At 32.6% G+C, this 16,513-nt stretch overlaps 2 protein-coding genes across 2 annotated transcripts in view; one reads left to right on the top strand and one right to left on the bottom strand.

Moving 5' to 3' along the window:
* Nucleotides 1-2,897, top strand: part of LOAG_17376 (hypothetical protein) — a gene marked incomplete at its 5' end in the record, with an annotated part of 7,279 nt that extends 4,382 nt beyond the window's left edge. Inside the window, 6 exons of the mRNA XM_020450038.1 lie at nt 570-683; nt 962-1,092; nt 1,220-1,327; nt 1,454-1,601; nt 1,907-2,051; nt 2,459-2,897. Of these exons, the coding sequence (XP_020306350.1) occupies nt 570-683; nt 962-1,092; nt 1,220-1,327; nt 1,454-1,601; nt 1,907-2,051; nt 2,459-2,667 (855 nt within the window). The 3' untranslated portion in view covers nt 2,668-2,897. The remainder of the gene's footprint in view (nt 1-569; nt 684-961; nt 1,093-1,219; nt 1,328-1,453; nt 1,602-1,906; nt 2,052-2,458) is intronic.
* Nucleotides 2,898-3,522: 625 nt separating this feature from the next.
* On the bottom strand, nt 3,523-15,540 carry LOAG_06698 (hypothetical protein; the record flags this gene model as incomplete). Its single annotated transcript, XM_003142234.1, has 29 exons — nt 3,523-3,666; nt 3,770-3,883; nt 4,063-4,269; nt 4,471-4,685; nt 5,052-5,193; nt 5,326-5,427; nt 5,719-5,919; nt 6,275-6,415; nt 6,510-6,597; nt 6,725-6,816; nt 7,202-7,303; nt 7,400-7,545; nt 7,701-7,827; nt 8,258-8,396; nt 8,486-8,617; nt 8,821-8,945; nt 9,392-9,571; nt 9,844-9,927; nt 11,632-11,778; nt 12,127-12,214; nt 12,636-12,828; nt 12,948-13,098; nt 13,444-13,536; nt 13,726-13,816; nt 14,069-14,220; nt 14,362-14,526; nt 14,677-14,805; nt 14,925-15,002; nt 15,481-15,540. 29 exons carry the CDS (start codon nt 15,538-15,540, stop codon nt 3,523-3,525), a joined length of 3,828 nt encoding a protein of 1,275 aa, XP_003142282.1.
* Nucleotides 15,541-16,513: the final 973 nt, after the last annotated feature.

Genomic DNA, 16,513 nt, shown 5'->3' with positions numbered 1-16,513 from the left:
ATGCTTCTGTCCATCTTATCATAGAATCGAATGCTTCCATCTGATTCAATGCAGATTCTAATGCTTCTATCCATCTTATCGTAGAATCGAATGCCTCTGTCTACATTAACATTACACCTAGATAAAAAAACGAATCTTAAATACGCTAAAATTGATCTGAAATATTCAATTTACATGTATAGTTGTTTTCGTTGAAGAAGCAATGAAGCGCATCAATAACCGAATTTCTTTTCAATAATTTACATCGCAGAATGCTTTTAGTAGAAATATAAATTCCAGAAATACGAAGTCATAAAGGAAGTAGGCAAGAAAAAAAGTCAATAAACAGAAAAAAGTCGGAAGAAAGAAGGCCAATCTATATTTTTGTGTCTATCTTGAAATTGATTTCTTATATTTAAAATATAATTTTAGGCTTATGAATTAGGAAACCTACCACTGTATTAGTTAGTTTCACCAAAGCTTCATTTTGCGCATTAAAAAATATAAAGTCGAATTTGAATTCGTAGCTTCCTTCTAATTTTTTCATTTGATGTCATGAATAATTTATAACGAGAAACTTGTTGCGCTAGGTAATTGCTGCAGTAAATGTCGCTTACGCTCATGCTTTAAACGGACAATTTGATGAAGCACGCGTGCTAGTGAAAAGATTGAAGATGCGATTCACAGAGAAAAACAACTGGCAGGCAGTTTTTTCTCATTTTGCTTTTGTTACACTGAAAACGGTTTTTTCCATGATGAAACTGTATAGTAAGAAAAAAAGCACAATTTATTCAACAAATAGACAAAAAAGAACTTTATTAAGCTTTAATAGATACATTGGGAATATGAATATTTCTGTAGGTAATACTGTATTAATTCAAAGTGGGAAAATTGTTAGTTGTGCTTAAATCTCCTGACCAAGTGAAACTAAGTTGCAGTGCATCAAATTAATTTATTTAAACTAATACCTTTCAAATCTTAGTGTGCTTTTCATTGGAAGTTATGCGAATCACTAATTGAATATGACCGGGCTTTCTTCTTTGGTGACTGGATGGCTGCTGATCAATGGCTCTTGATAATGGAGCAGTTAGCTCCTTCGGAAGCTGGTTTAAGGTTTGAGGTTCCAGTCTATAAAATTTCAGATATAAAAAGAATGTTCAGTTGAGTTTATTTAGAGGGCGTTTTTAATGTCGTCCTACAGAGTAATAGTATCCAATTTCACTAAATTCAGATGTTTCAGAAAAGCCATTTTGGTTCACTCCAAGGGTGATCTGCAAGAGTCAATAAATATAGCGAAGGAAAATGTCGAAAGAGTGAAGAATTCAAAAGATTTAAGGCTGAGACTGAGGTAATAATTGTTCGACATTTAGTTCAGCAACCAAGTTAATGAGGTGCATATATTAATAGTTAAAGGATTATTTCTGCATAAAAAATTTTATACCAGGTCACAAATATTGTTTTAAACTTTTCTCAGATGTGATATAGCATTAGCAATGTTATATGCCTCAAATAATTTGGAGCATGTAGCGCTATCAATTTTGGAGCAGTGCAAGCATCTTGCATATAAGCATTCCCTGGATACATTTTACGCGATTATCATGCGACGAATTGCTTATATAGATGTAAGTTTCAACAATACTTCTTTTCCAGTTCAGAGTCAAAGTCATTCATTTAATGATATGCTTAGCCTTATACACACTGATGTCAGTATTTTAATTACTTTTAGATCTATCTCGACATAATTTGAGAATTTCAAACTATGTTCATACATATTTCTGCACATACTTCATTTTTTTTAATACACACCTAAAATGAATATCTGAATAATGACGATAGGGGAGACTGCAAACAAAAAACTGGAATTGTAAGATTTGGGTAGTGCTTTATACTTATAAAATATTCCTGTATAATTTATTTGTCTTTCTAGGCAACAGAAGAACGATTTGACGAAGCATTAAGGAAAATTGAAGAGTGTGAGTGGGCTGTCAAAATTCGATGCCACCCTTTGGAAAACGCATTTTTGCATATGACTTCTTCCATAGTGTATGCTCAGAAAGATGACATATCATCAGGTAAATTATGACAGTAATCGAAGCTCTATGGTTTTCGGTCCTATTGCAGTAGCGCTAACTAATTTCCACTATCGGATCAATAGATTCTGACGATTTCTGAAATCCCGAAAGCAAATTTTGACTAGATAAAAACTAAAACAAACCCAAGCCAGGATCGGAGTAGAACTTGCATATGAATTAATAAAATGGAATTTTTCATTTCATCGATGTTGTTAACGTATAGCTACCACGAACTGATCTCATTCTTTAACTCTTAACCTGTTATCTCAGTGTCCACCCTTTTATACTGTAAAAATCATTATGTGCCAAAAAATAACACTCATCGATTATTGGAGAGTTATAATGCTTCAGACTACTTTTACTGTTGTAAACGGTACCGCAGTATCAAAACATGACCCTTGTTACAGATACAGTTCCGCAACAACTCAATGCTCTAGCTGCAGCGCGTCGAGAATTTCGCCGTGCTTCCGCACCACTTCTTGAGAAAGTCGTCCTTCTTATTGCCGCCAAACTATTTGACAGATGTAAACAAACTGATGAACGAGATGAATGTGCAGCACTGTTTTGTGATATGGAAGAACAGTATCCAGGGCAAATCGATTGGACAATTTTATGAATTTAGGTGACAGTTCGCTTTCTTGATTTCCATTGAAATTATATATCCCTTCCTGAATAATCTCATATGCTTGCAATTGTTCGTTATTATCTGTATTTACAATCACTGCTGTGACGAAACAAACTCTAAACAAAGAAGTCATGCCAATTGCAGTGCACTTTTTATTTTCATAGGCATAGCTACCTCACATCAAATACAATGCGAAAGGAGAAAGAAAGACTAGATGCCGTTAATAAAGTATGCAGCGATTTGGGGTAAAATAAAAGAAATTTTGTAACATAGGTAATCGAAAAATATAGGATATTATCCAAATATTTGTTTCCATCCTGAAAAATAAAAAATGCCATAATGCTGAAATGTGGGTCGTTATGTTACTGACTCCTCATTTTTTAATTTTAAATTATTTGAAAGCAAAGCATCTGAAAAAAGTACCTAGCGATAAATTTCGTCTCCTATACACATGTGTGTAGGAATCAACTGTTATTTCATCGATTTGTTTTTTTTCCATGGATATAGCTATTTTTGCTTCTAGATGTCGTCGTTATGACATTATAAGAAATATTTATAAGGCACTTTAGAACGGACAAAAAAAAGAACAATAAATAAAGCCTAGACGTATCATAATATTACATTTGCACAGTCTATATTTATGCTTTCTAAGACGAACTTTCGAAATTAAAGCAGCATTTCCTGTTATATGTATATATGTTCAGAAAAATACATTGTGCATTTGTGCATTTAGTGACGCATATGAATTTCAATCAAAAAAATAACCGTGGACTGAGTAAGTGAGAAAAGACCCATTTATCCACTGAGACAAAAATGACCCGACCACAACAATCAAACTTCTGAAAGTTAAACTTCTTCGCCAGCTGGAATTTTATGCTTCCCCCAAGCATGGAAGCATTTTGTGAATCGTCGAGATTCTCGACCCTTCAGGCTTAGCACCAACTTTCGCGGCCTTTCAGGTTCTTTGATTTTCATATGTGCAACATAAACCTGTAATTTCCGTTTATTTTTCAAGCTTTCACAACCGCATTTGGAATACTCAAGCAGGTGAATGGAAAATGTTCCCTGCAAACGAAGGAAACAAGAAAGATACCTGAGCAGCTTTATAAGCCAATTTGAGTTCTATTTCGCTCGCATGATATCCCATCCACAAGAAGACCAAATCTCCATTGTCCAAAATCATAATATCGTCGTCATCCAAATCATCCTGACATTAAACGCTTTTTTATTGAAATTTAATCTCAACACAAGATTATTGCTCGAACTCGTGTCACCATCAAATGACCAAATTCATTTCAGCAAAATCACATAAGTAATAATGCATCAACAAAAGCTGTACGATCGATTTTTCTACAGACTGCATATCTAAAACAAGTACACATTTACCTGGCAGAAATCAACAGTTTTTTCGGAGACCACGAAATATCCTTTCTCGTTTGTGCAGCGGAATAATCTTGTGAAATTTAAGAAGTCACCGTTGGTATCATACTTTTTCTTACCTCCCAGGCACTCCCAAAATTTTTCCGGCTCATTACCTTCCCTTACAATTTCAACCGGAAATTTATTATTTCGATTTATCAGCTCCTTTGCCACCTGTAAAGTGAAAGCGGTAATCAAAGTTCATTTCACAATGTGTTATACATTACGCATTAACTATTCAAACATCGATGAATAAACCTAAAATGCATTACCGTATGATTTGAACCATAACGTCAACCTCTCCCCGTGTTTCAAATCTACATTGCAAATGAGAAAAATTGAGGAAAAAACAAAAAGTAAAACCGACAGAATAACCTGTAAACAAAGATCGTGATGATTTGGGTCACTCTTACTGCCGTACCAAACGAACACTTTACCCTCCAATCCGTTCTCATCAACCACTTTGAACGGGGCACGAAGAATACAACAAAAAGCTGAATTGAGCTGGTTTGCTCGACAGTCGACTTGAATTGTTCGCGTACATACTGCAGAACCATTGGCACGCATTAAAAATAGTTCCGGCCAATGCCCTATAACAACAAATATTAATCATTCTCTTTAAACAGATAAGTAATATTTTAATAATATTCATAACCAAGAGTGTTGCCCATAAGAACGGACTGAGGGAAACTTTTCATGCATGGATATCAGATTGAATTTTAATAGAAAATAAGGCTCACTGCAATTTCAGCTTAATTATTCCTTATTTAAAGCTAGTCTATTCTGTACAGTCTGTTTCTACTGTGAAAAGAACTGTACTTTGAAAATGGCTTAGAAATGGCCTGCTTTCCGTTTTTTTTTTTTTTTCAATTAAACGCATTAAAACCATCCCGTATAATTCACTGGATATTTAAGATTGGGATCTAGGCAAAAGAGTTAGGGCAAAAAGAAACAACCTCCAAGATTCATCGTCAAACCTCGTCGACCGCGTCGAATAACAAATTTTTTATGGAAATGTGAAAGAAATTTATGATTCTCCTGTTGCTGATACATGCGAACAACTTCGAGTTTGTCTTTAAAAAGGCCTTCAAATTTTTTCTAAAAAATATCATGAACAAGTTTTTTCCGTTTACAAAGTAATATTTTTCTAATAGAAAAATGATGACAAAGTTTTCCTGAAAACTTTAAATTGGCATGGAATTTGAACCATTGGAAAAGTTGACAACGAACTTGTAAGCTGAATGTAAAATGAAGCCAGCCCATATTATTTGCATCACGTCCTTGCCAAAAGTATACCACGCATTTAAAATCTTCTTGTACTTCTTCTGATTCCTAAATCATCGCAATTTTATAATAATTAAAGTTAAAAGTCGTGCTAGAGCTCTTCCATATTGTTATACCAAACAAATTATACATTTATAAAAAAATACGTAATTCGTATTGTGACTATTTTGTACACGGTAAGTTATTCACACAGTAAGTTGTTTACTTTCAAAAAGAAAACCAGGAGAAGAGGACATCACTTCAAGGACATTAGTTTCAAAATTTGTTCATAACGCTAACTTGTATTACTGCTCCAATGTGTTATGGTTTAAATTTAATTCTAGCAACATCGGACTTAACCTTGCGTTTAAATATCTGTATTGTATCAGTATCATCACCAGCAGCATCATCTTTCTCATCACTCGATTCTATTTCTTCTTCGTCCAAATCTGTCTCATCCTCTTCCGGTATCACTTCGTATCGACAAAGAAATACATAACAATCCATTGTGTAAAAAGTGCCTAATTCCTCCTGTGGTAACCGGACAAATTTCTTCCCTTCCTGTAAAATATTATTCCTTGAAATAGTTACATAAACTTTTTGAAAACATACGAAAAAAGAAAAAACGAAAATGAAGGATTCTATGTTAATGATATATTCCTTGCCCCATCAAACTTTAATGTTTTGTTAATTTCATAATGCAAAAAACAATTCCTATTTTGTTTATAACTATTTTCAAAGAATTTTCAAACACCAATGTAAGAACCTACCTTAAAAAAAACTTAAAAAAGAAAAGGAACCTAGAAAACAATTCCTACTTTGTTTATAACTATTTTTGAAGAATTCCCGAATACTAATATAAGAACCTATTCTCAAAAATAATTGAAATAACTTCAAAGAGTAGAATATAACTTACTAAAACGAAAGGTTCGAGAAGTTCGAGATCTTCGTTACACTCTTCCATCATCTGATTAGCTTCCTCCTCACTCATCGCTGATTGTCGTGGCAAGAACAGTGGTGCCAAATCGGTTTTTATCTTATCTCGTTCCATAATTATCTCAAAAAAAGAAAAATTCATATTACTATTCAAATATTGCATGTTTAGATGAGAAATAAAATACAGTTGTCGCATCAGCAATATTAAAACTTACCTTTAAATCGGCTCCTCTTCTCTGGACACTATCTGCAGTTCTTGTGAAATCAAATGGTATGATATCATCCCAGCCTTGGAATTTTGACCTGTAAGCGAGCTCTCGTAACCAATGAAGTATACTTCTTGGAACAGAATTTTTGAAGAAAAATGGAATTTCAAAATCTAAATTAGAAAATCTGTATTCGATCTTGGAAACCAAAACAAAAGAAAAACCTGAACATTGTTGATTCTTCGCCTTCTGTTTCACGTGAAATTGTTGTGTAATTTGGTCTTTCCAACATTGCATGCAATTCTACTACCATTTTCTTCAATTTTTTAAAATTACAAATGATATCTCGTTAATGGTTATCAGTATCATAAAAGTGGGTAAACTTTATCAATGGAATCTAAAATAGCCATACTGAGTATGCAATAACAAATAATATCGAGAAGATAGTAATGCAAAGTGTTTCGATCTCCAGTATACGTATTGAGGAGCTAAATTTTAGTCCATACTTTATTATTCTATGCAAATATTCCATATAAAGGTTTGCCTTCTGTTCTCAGAGCAGGGAATAAAATACCCGATAAAAGGTTTCTTAATAAAAACCATAATTTATAACAGGTAAATCGAACATTCCAAAAACAAAAGACGAAAGTAGTTCAAAATACAGAAATAATATAAAATGCAATGACAAAGGAAAGAATTACCTGCCCTGCCATTTTCACCAATCGATTTGCTTTCCTACCTACCCACAAAAATATATCCGACGTACAGTCCAAAATATATGCACATTTCGTATCTAGCACATCCTTTAAATTCTTCGTTTAATTTTAAAACAAGATTCATTTACAAATAAGTAAAACTATGTTCTGTATTTTTTTTCTCCTAATAACGGTTATGTTTACCTGCTTCAGGATACTATGTTTAAGCTCTATTTGAGGTAGTTCTAGGAATCCCATACCAATTTGTACTTGATACAAACGTCTCCTTTCAGGCACAAAATCAGCGTCCACATGTTCTACTATTGGATCTTCGGGTTTATTAGGTTGTCCTGAAAGGAAAAGATAACCGTTCAAATGCAGAAAACGGAGTAAAGAAAAATTTCGAAATTCATTACTAACAATTTTCAGGAAGTATATTATAAACACTATTAGCAATGGGTAAGCTCACGAATTTTTACTTCATTTTCAACCCATACGGACTAACCATATAAAGCCATCCAAAATCCTTGCGGTGTGCGCATTTCTGTACACGATTCAATCTCTGCTCGACCTTTCCTATCTTTTTTATTCATTTTCACAGCAAATAAACGAGTTTTGTTCGATACAGTTATCTAAGAAATATGGAAAACATTATCTCACTGACTCAGTGGCATTGACTTTGTCATTTTTACTCATTAAACAGTACTCTACCGCAATAAGACCAAAAAAAAAAAATCTGTGAAAAAAGGGAAAAACAACAGCAGAAAAACAAAGACAATTAAAAAGTAGCATAGAAAAAATTGCAAAAGATTAGGAAACAACCAAAATTGGAAGGATCTATTTTACTAGCTTAATCGGAATCTCCACTACTCTGTCTTGTTAGCAAATGATGTACAAAAAACTTCTGTATTCAGTAATGCAAAAAAAAAAAAAAAAAATATTCAACAGAAGGAAACTGAGTAAGCAGCAGTTGGAACAGACCATATAAAGTGAAGAAATGAAAGTAAAGAAGAATTAAAATTAAGCAATATACAGTGCATTGTACATCAAAAAAAAACTTGCTCTTGCTTTCCGTCCACTCCAAATCCAAATCATGTCACCAGCATCAAGTAAGAACACATATCGTGGATCTAAACTATCCGGTGATACTGGAACTGGTTCCATTTCAATTGTATTTCCTGCTACAGATGCACGATAAAGACTGAAATTCGAAATCATAAACCCTAAAACTGTTATTTATTCCCTTTATAAGAAGTTCAGTTTCCTGCAAAATATTTGAGTCAAAAATACCGTGTGACATGCACTGCTTTTTCCACAGTATAAAAACCAGAAGCTGTTCGTGCTCCCTCAATATAGGTAATTTCTTCTCCAAACAACTCCAAAAAATCATCAGATTCATCATTCATTTCTTCCCGTTCAGTTCTGCAAATAGTCTTCATTAATAAGAAGGATAATTTGTTACTTAATCATATGGTTCGATTAGTATGAAGGGAACATAAAAAACAATATGAGATATTTTATAACACTTATCTCCATCAAATAACTTTTCAAACTTCACCAACTTTTCATCACAGAGCCATATTTCTTCTACTCAAAATAAGTGTAGAAATTTACAAAATCTCTACCTACAGGTAGCGCCTAAATGGTTTCTTAAGTTTACGGCATGCACAGCTGCACACATTCCTTTATCTAAAGATGAGTTTTCTCCAATCCAATAGAAAATTGAATGCTTCAAAGCGCCAGATTCTTCCTTTAAAAAAAAAAATCGTTTCAGTTTGCAGCCTTACAAACTAATATCAAGCGGATTATATAAATGATTCACATGCTGCAAATCTCCTATAGGAGGCTGACGCTAAGTTATATGACGCTGTGCAGCTATAATCTTATCAGAGACAGTTAGCCAGGTATTGTGGTAATTGCTCCACCAGATGCTAGTAGTTATTTGATAAACAGAGATATAATTTAAGATATCAAAATAATTTGAAGTTTGAAGTCTTAAACTATCAGGTTTCTTAGCGCACTGGTGTCAACAGATTTGCAGAAATGTAGAAATTTAACAGCGGAATTAATACATCATATGATGAAATACCTTGAGATATAAAACATCTACGTTTCGACCAAAAAATATAAAATTTAGTTAGTGTCTTAATTAGAAATTTATTAGGTAATCCACTGGTCATAAAATTCAAACTATACCCTTGCAGTGCGCAGAATGAGGTAACAGTCAGCGTCATAAAAATGGCCATGCATCGATGAGTCCAATATACTAGGATAGAAATTCTCAATCTCCCAAACCCACATTCCTTCGTCTTGTCCAACATCCTCATCAAATACTTCACTGTAATCTATATGTGGCTTTTGCTGTTCCATTTTATCCTGAAAATTAAAACTTTTATTTCAACACTTTTCCAGAATTTGCAGTTTTTTTAACTCCAAGCTGGAACTATTACGAATGGAATTTCACTTTACTTTTACTTTATTATCATTTTTGTAAGGATCTTTATCAAGAGAATCAATAATCCATTGAATATAAAATTGTCTTACTTCAAACTATATACGCTATCAATCACAAACAATAACACATGCTATTGATTAGATTAATTAAGAAAACATTGACAATTAAAATTTTCAAAAGTAAATATGATAACCTTCCAGGTGGGAACTCTGACATAATCTGGAGGTAGTTCATGGTCTAACTTGTCTCGGGCTGCACCGGCAACATGTGACATACCCTAAAATAATGTCGAAATTGAAAAGAAAAATTTGAAATACGAGCATACTTCACGCATTTAAAATTATATCTAGAAAACCTAACTGGATGCCACATAACGATATGGAAATGAAAGCGCAGTTGAACCAAATATGTAAGATATGAAGAAGCAAATTTCTACAGGTACAAAGAAGCCAAAAAAGAAGAATTATATGCAACCGACTAACAGATAATTCATAACTACAGGAAAGGATTCATACAACTAGATAAATAAGATAAATTTTCGCTGATTTAGAAACAGAAAGAAGAGAGTAGATATTAAAGAGAGGAGATATTATAAGGGCCATCAAAAAACAATTCTAAAAACTTTCTTGCAAAAAAAAGAACGATTAAAAAATGCTATATTATCAGTAGACTATGAAAAAAAGACAAACTAATTAATACATCAATAACGATTTGATAGAAAAAGAAGCGAAATTATTATTAATAACAGTACTCGAGAAACTGCAACCAACCTGTCATTTTAAAACGATAAATAAGGTTTATAGCATCTAATTAAATTCCCGAAATTTCGAGGAAATGTCTCTAAATACATTTTCCAAAAAGAGTACATAATCAACAATTTTTCAATTACGTGGACAATAATTGCTTTCAATGTCAACAACACCTGTGTACTTATTTCATTTAAATAATCCAATTAAATAAATTATCGAAGATCCACTCAGCACTATTTTTCAAAAAAGATGCATCACTGGCATATTGTCAGGCATAACGGAGGACACTATCATTCTAAAAGCTTGATGAATGCACTAGGAAATCGGTTGTTATTATTTGATTGCACTTAAAAAGTCCTTTTTAAACCCATCTAAAAGAGACATCAAGAAGAATTATCGGAAAAAGATTGGCCAGTAATTTTCGAATTACAAAGAAGAACACCAAAAAAATATGTATATATATATTGATACTAAAACCACATTATTTTGTTTTCAATGATTTCAAGGAAAGCAATGAAGGAAAAATCCCATTATAAGGTCCGAAATTATCAGTGACTTGAATTACAAACAAAATAGAAATAAAATCTTTAAAATGGTTAAAAAAATTTCCATATGTGGAAGAGAGCAATAAACAAGACAAATGAGGTTGCTAGGAACCTACATTTAGCCAAAAAAGGAAAACGGGGACTTTTTTTTCATTCTCTTAAGAGTGTTGATTCCTTTTTAAAATATATAATCACACCATCTCCAACTTCACTTCCAAAATGAAAAGTGACGTCATTGAAACATCAGCTTTTAAAATAGTCCATAATATATCATTTCCTTCTAATGACTGATAAAAATTATAAGAGAATGCAAAAAGGACTATCGTGACTGTACCTTCTGGCAAGTGCAAATATTCTTATTATAATTGGAAATATGGCACATAGTAAAATCAACAACTGCCTGAGGCAAATGTATTTGATAGCACGAAAGGGCCATTAAGAAAAAGAATCAGCAGGGAAGAAGAGAAGAGAGGGAAGAAAGTGGGAATTTGGGCTTATGATCTGTGGTTCCCAAATGCCAGGTATCTTATTATATATTAACAACAATTTTAAAATGTTGCAAAATTAAGCAATTTTCCAACAAAAGCCCAGAAATCAAAATAATAAAATTCTAACTTTTGATTCTAAAAGCTATTGTTGATTAATTTTCATATTGAGAGAAGCTTTAAAATCGAAGCAAGTTATTACCTCAATAACTTTATTTGCACCCTGACTATCAGTCTGCATTCGACGTCGGCGTAAAAACTCTTTCTTTCTGGCAACTGGATCTTTTTGTGTTGCAGAACTGGGAACTGAACTCACCGATGATGATGGACTTTGCCCCGCAAGTTTCATCTGAAAAGTGATGGCAAACAGGGTAACTGGGAATACCTGATTTTTTTAATGCAACACATCGCATGAGATTGAGAATCGAGATACCATTTCTAACATGTGGATGTTAGAAACCTTGAAGAAGACTCAAGATGCTAAACAGCACATCTTTCATTTTTGTTTGTTGATTGGATTACTGACGGTCAAACAATCAAGCTTTCATTAATATATTTCCATATTTGAAGATAAAAATAAGATAAAATATCCAACTTTCAGAAAAATTTTCACGAAAACAGAAAAAAAAACTAATTTTTAGTAGAGAAACAAATGAAAAAAAAAATTAAATTTGAAAAAAAGCAGGGAAATCCTTACCTGATTTGCTAGGGAAAAGTCGATATTGTAAAATGCTAAAGTTCGATTTTCTTCATTTGGTTTGGGCGGCAACACAAGTCCGTCATTACTGAAAACAGAGTAAGAATAAGGTACCATTCACTATTAATCTATGACCATCATGATAAATTGAATCAGACGCGTGAGTAACAATAGTTCAGAAATTTTACATGACTTAAATAATGGTTTAAACGAAACTTTTTAAAGCAAATGAAAAATCTTTAAGTTCCATAGTATGTTTGAAATACTGCAACAATAACCACACTTCTTAAGTACACTATCCCCTTCCCTTAATGTTTATCCTTCTACGGTATAAAAAAGGTGCTTAGTATCACAAAAGAAGATTTATAATAAAAACCAAATAAAACTCAAAAAATGTGTATAAACAACTTTAAAATCACCTCATGCGCTAATTCACACTGTAAAACGATTTATTATAAGAGAGATGGATAATATAATATAGTATGTGAATAAGTGCTAAAAAAACCAACTTGTGTAAATCGAGTTGTTTCAGATCGGGTAATAGATGAATCGAATCTGGCAAAGTTATTAGCCTGTTATTATCTAGTTTTAAGCGATGCAAACGTACGCAACGACTAACGCCTTCCGGTATCAATTCCAGTTGATTGTATGATAAATACAAGACTTGTAACTGAACTAATTTCCCGATACCACTTGGTATACCTGAAAACGCATGTATCAATTCTTCTACTGCATCACTGCTTATTACACGGCTCCCTTTAATAAATTATTTGCGCCTTTCTTCAGGGAAAAAATCATTTCTGTCTAACCGAAAAAATAACCATCAAAAGTCAGCTGATTGTCGCTAGCGTATAACCTTTGCAACTTGATCATTCGTACAATACTCTCAGGTAAGACCTTTAACTGATTCGAAGAAACATTCAGTGTTTCCAGATTTTCCCAAGGTGTGTCTTTCGATTCAATCTTTTTGATCTGCAAGGGTTGGAAAATTAATAAACTAGTCCAATGAATTAAGCGATGACTGCAATATCAAGCAAGCAAGGGAGATCCTCAGCTAGAAATTGAAGCTATTAACATCGTCAGGATCTTTCTGTCATTTAGTGCAATGCATCTCTACATGATCGGAAGCACTGTTAGTTGTTTTGGTTTTTGGAATGAGTTACAGAATGCCATGCAATTTACCTACCAACTTCTTCCTTTGTAGGTAATTCGATGCAGATTCCACTCGAAGTAATGCTGAACTATCCGCTTTATGTTTCACTTTTAGTTAAAGATTGTTTAGTGAATAAATTGGAATAGGGGAGTTAAATAAAATACCTGATTGTGACTGATGTCAAGCTTCCGAAGTTTTTTCAATTTATACAAGCAATCCGGTACCTCGGGTAAACTATTATGAGAAAAATCAACATCCTAAAAAAGGTTAAAACCAGGTTTTGATAAAAATTATAAGAGTATCAGGACTATTCTGATATTCAACTCCTGCATATTCGGTCGTGTTAATAGCATACTCCTCCAAACAGGATTCATAAAACTGGCTGCACAACCATTTCGTGAAGTTTTTTTTTTTTTTCGAGGTACAGTTAAATAACTGAAATGTACCTGCAAGTTATCCAAATCGTCCAATATAGGAGGAATGTTATCCAAAGTACGCGAAGTATTGCTCATATGTAACACCCGTAAAGCTTTCATGCTAAAAAATCACAATAGTTATTAAGTTCTAATATCCATAATTAATCGCTTTCAACTAACACTTAACGAAATGCCACCCGAAATTGCATATGGCGATTGTCGTTTAATCAAAAAGTATTTGAATGGTGATACGTTTGAATGTATATTGGCTCTCATTATCGAACACAGCAGACAATTAAAATCTACCGACATCTGACTCAGTACTGTAGAAATATTTCGAAAATTATTTCCAGAAAATAAGAGAGAGAAGTACCTAGGAAGTTGTTTTAACTGAAAATGATGCAGTGGATTATTGGATAGTCGAAGGACTTGCAATGTTGTCAATCGGCGTATTTGAGGAGGAAGCATTTCTAGCTTATTATTACTAAGATCCAGATATAAAAGATCGATAAGATTTGAAAATACCTAAAAATATCAAGGCGTAGGAGAGCACAGAATGCACTACTTCAGCACAAAACAAAGTGTCTCCCAGTATCATTTCCTGTTTGTCACATGAGGAAGTTCCACAATATATTTACTTAAGCATTCCTTAAACTAAATACTTACTGCATTTGGTACATTTTCGATGTTATTGTAGCTTAAATTCAGTACAATAGCACATTTTGCATACTCCAAATTCGGTGGTACTTCACGAAGGGTATTGTGGCTGAAGTCTATTATTGTTAAATCCTTCATCCGAAATATATCAGTAGGGATACCCGACGTTTTGATCTGAAAATAACTGTTGTGCTTTGTATTCAACTTCATTTGAATAATATATCCTTAACACTAATAAAATAGTCCCAACTCAGTTAAATGGTGGATAAATGGAAAGCCAGGATCGACTAAATCTTCTCTCGTTCTGAGTTTTATTTTTCTCACTTGATTATGCCGTACGATAACGGAACGCAAGCGTGGTAAATCGGAAAGCTCTCCATGGACACTTGCTAATGTATTACATGTCATTTGTAGATGCTCAAGGTTTGTTAATCGTGATAGCTCATCCGGCACCTGCAGAACAAAAAAAAAAATGTAAAACAAAAATGACAAATTGCTTGAAATCAAATCATCTCCTTTATTTTTTCTTTTTTTTATTAAAGTAAGATAGTGCCTAAGAAAAGAAAATATACTCTTTCCAAGCAAGCATGATTCAATTTTAGCCATGTCATTTGTGTCATCTGCTCAACTTCTACCGGAAAACGATCACCCTAAAGAATGAAAACATATAAATAAATTATAAGTATAAATAGAAAAAAAATGCAAAGAAATTAAATAAAAAGTATAAACAAATTACAGGAAATGCAAACAAACTATAAGTTTTAGCAACGACAATGAATGATAATTAATTAGTAACAACGATTATTTCACGGCCTTTATTACTGTTTTCAAAATATAGATAATTACCAATAACTTTTTGAATACAAAAAGACCATCAGGTCGTATTGCTTTCATTGGTAAAATTTAACAATAAACCTCTTACAAGTTAGAATGCCTACCCGTCTACACATTTTAATGATGAGTAAATGTCATTCTTTAATTGCAAAACTATGTACTGAAATAGAGAAAAAATCATTAGAAAAGGAAACTGAATTACAAATCACTTTGCTTATTTTGATTATATTGGTTCTGAATTTCAATAAAATTTATTTTTTTTAAAACAAAATCTGATTAGAAAAACAAACAAACCGAGAAATCATTGTATGAGAAATCGATTCCTTTTACAAATGGCAATACACCTGTAGACATTTCCTTTTATTTATTTTTCACTTTTGTCGTTCACGTATAAAATGCAAATCGCATCAATAATTTACCACCAAACGGCTTAAATAAATATTGGGTAACAATTAGTCGTCGCTATGCATATATCTGTAAATGATACGAAAATCACACGTAAATTTTTTGTAACTATTCCACATGGAAATGTGACACATATAAATATTGCATACAACCCGCAAATATGTAAGACTACGTACACGTTAACTTTTTAACATATATTACGATTAAATATTTAAATTGAACTTGAATTATTTAATATATTCTTACATTCTCATATTCTCAATATATTCCTACACTATATTCTTATTCGTCATGTTTACACGATTACTCACGTTTATACATCTAGACCATTATTTTAATACTGTCACAATGTATGTTTCAAAATGACTACCTAATGTTATTAATTATATTTTCATATAAGCTGAAAATACATGACAAGATAAATGTATAGTAAAATGCAAGACAAACGTATTTGTAGAATACTGCATCTAATTATACAACTTTGCAAAAAAAAATACGGAGGAATTAATATTATAAAAAAGAGAAAATGATAACAGTATATCAGAGATAACATAAGTTTTTACCTATTTTTCTCAGTAAAGACCAAATATCTTTAACCTTTCACCCCTTCTCAGCAAAATATCATCGCATAGCATTTTTCAATCCCCTTATTTCGCCCTATCATAGTTTAACCTCTTTCACTAATCGGTGTCTCGTAATATTCGGTTTCTGGAAAGATAAATTACAATGCACGTATTCGTCATGACGTTGTAAGTGTACGTAGGCTAAAAGACTTGATAACGTCGTCAAGGCATATTCAAATTTCCCAATAAAAGAGTACTTTACTTAATATTAAGTAGAAATTAAAATTTTGAATAAATTTGTGCAATTTATTGATAGTTACGTCATCTTCATTAAGTAATTTATAATGTTAAATGTTATT

Source organism: Loa loa (genome assembly GCF_000183805.2).
Source record: "Loa loa unplaced genomic scaffold supercont3.67, whole genome shotgun sequence".
Taxonomy (NCBI): Eukaryota; Metazoa; Nematoda; class Chromadorea; order Rhabditida; family Onchocercidae; genus Loa; species Loa loa.
This window is presented reverse-complemented; position numbering and strand designations above follow the sequence as displayed.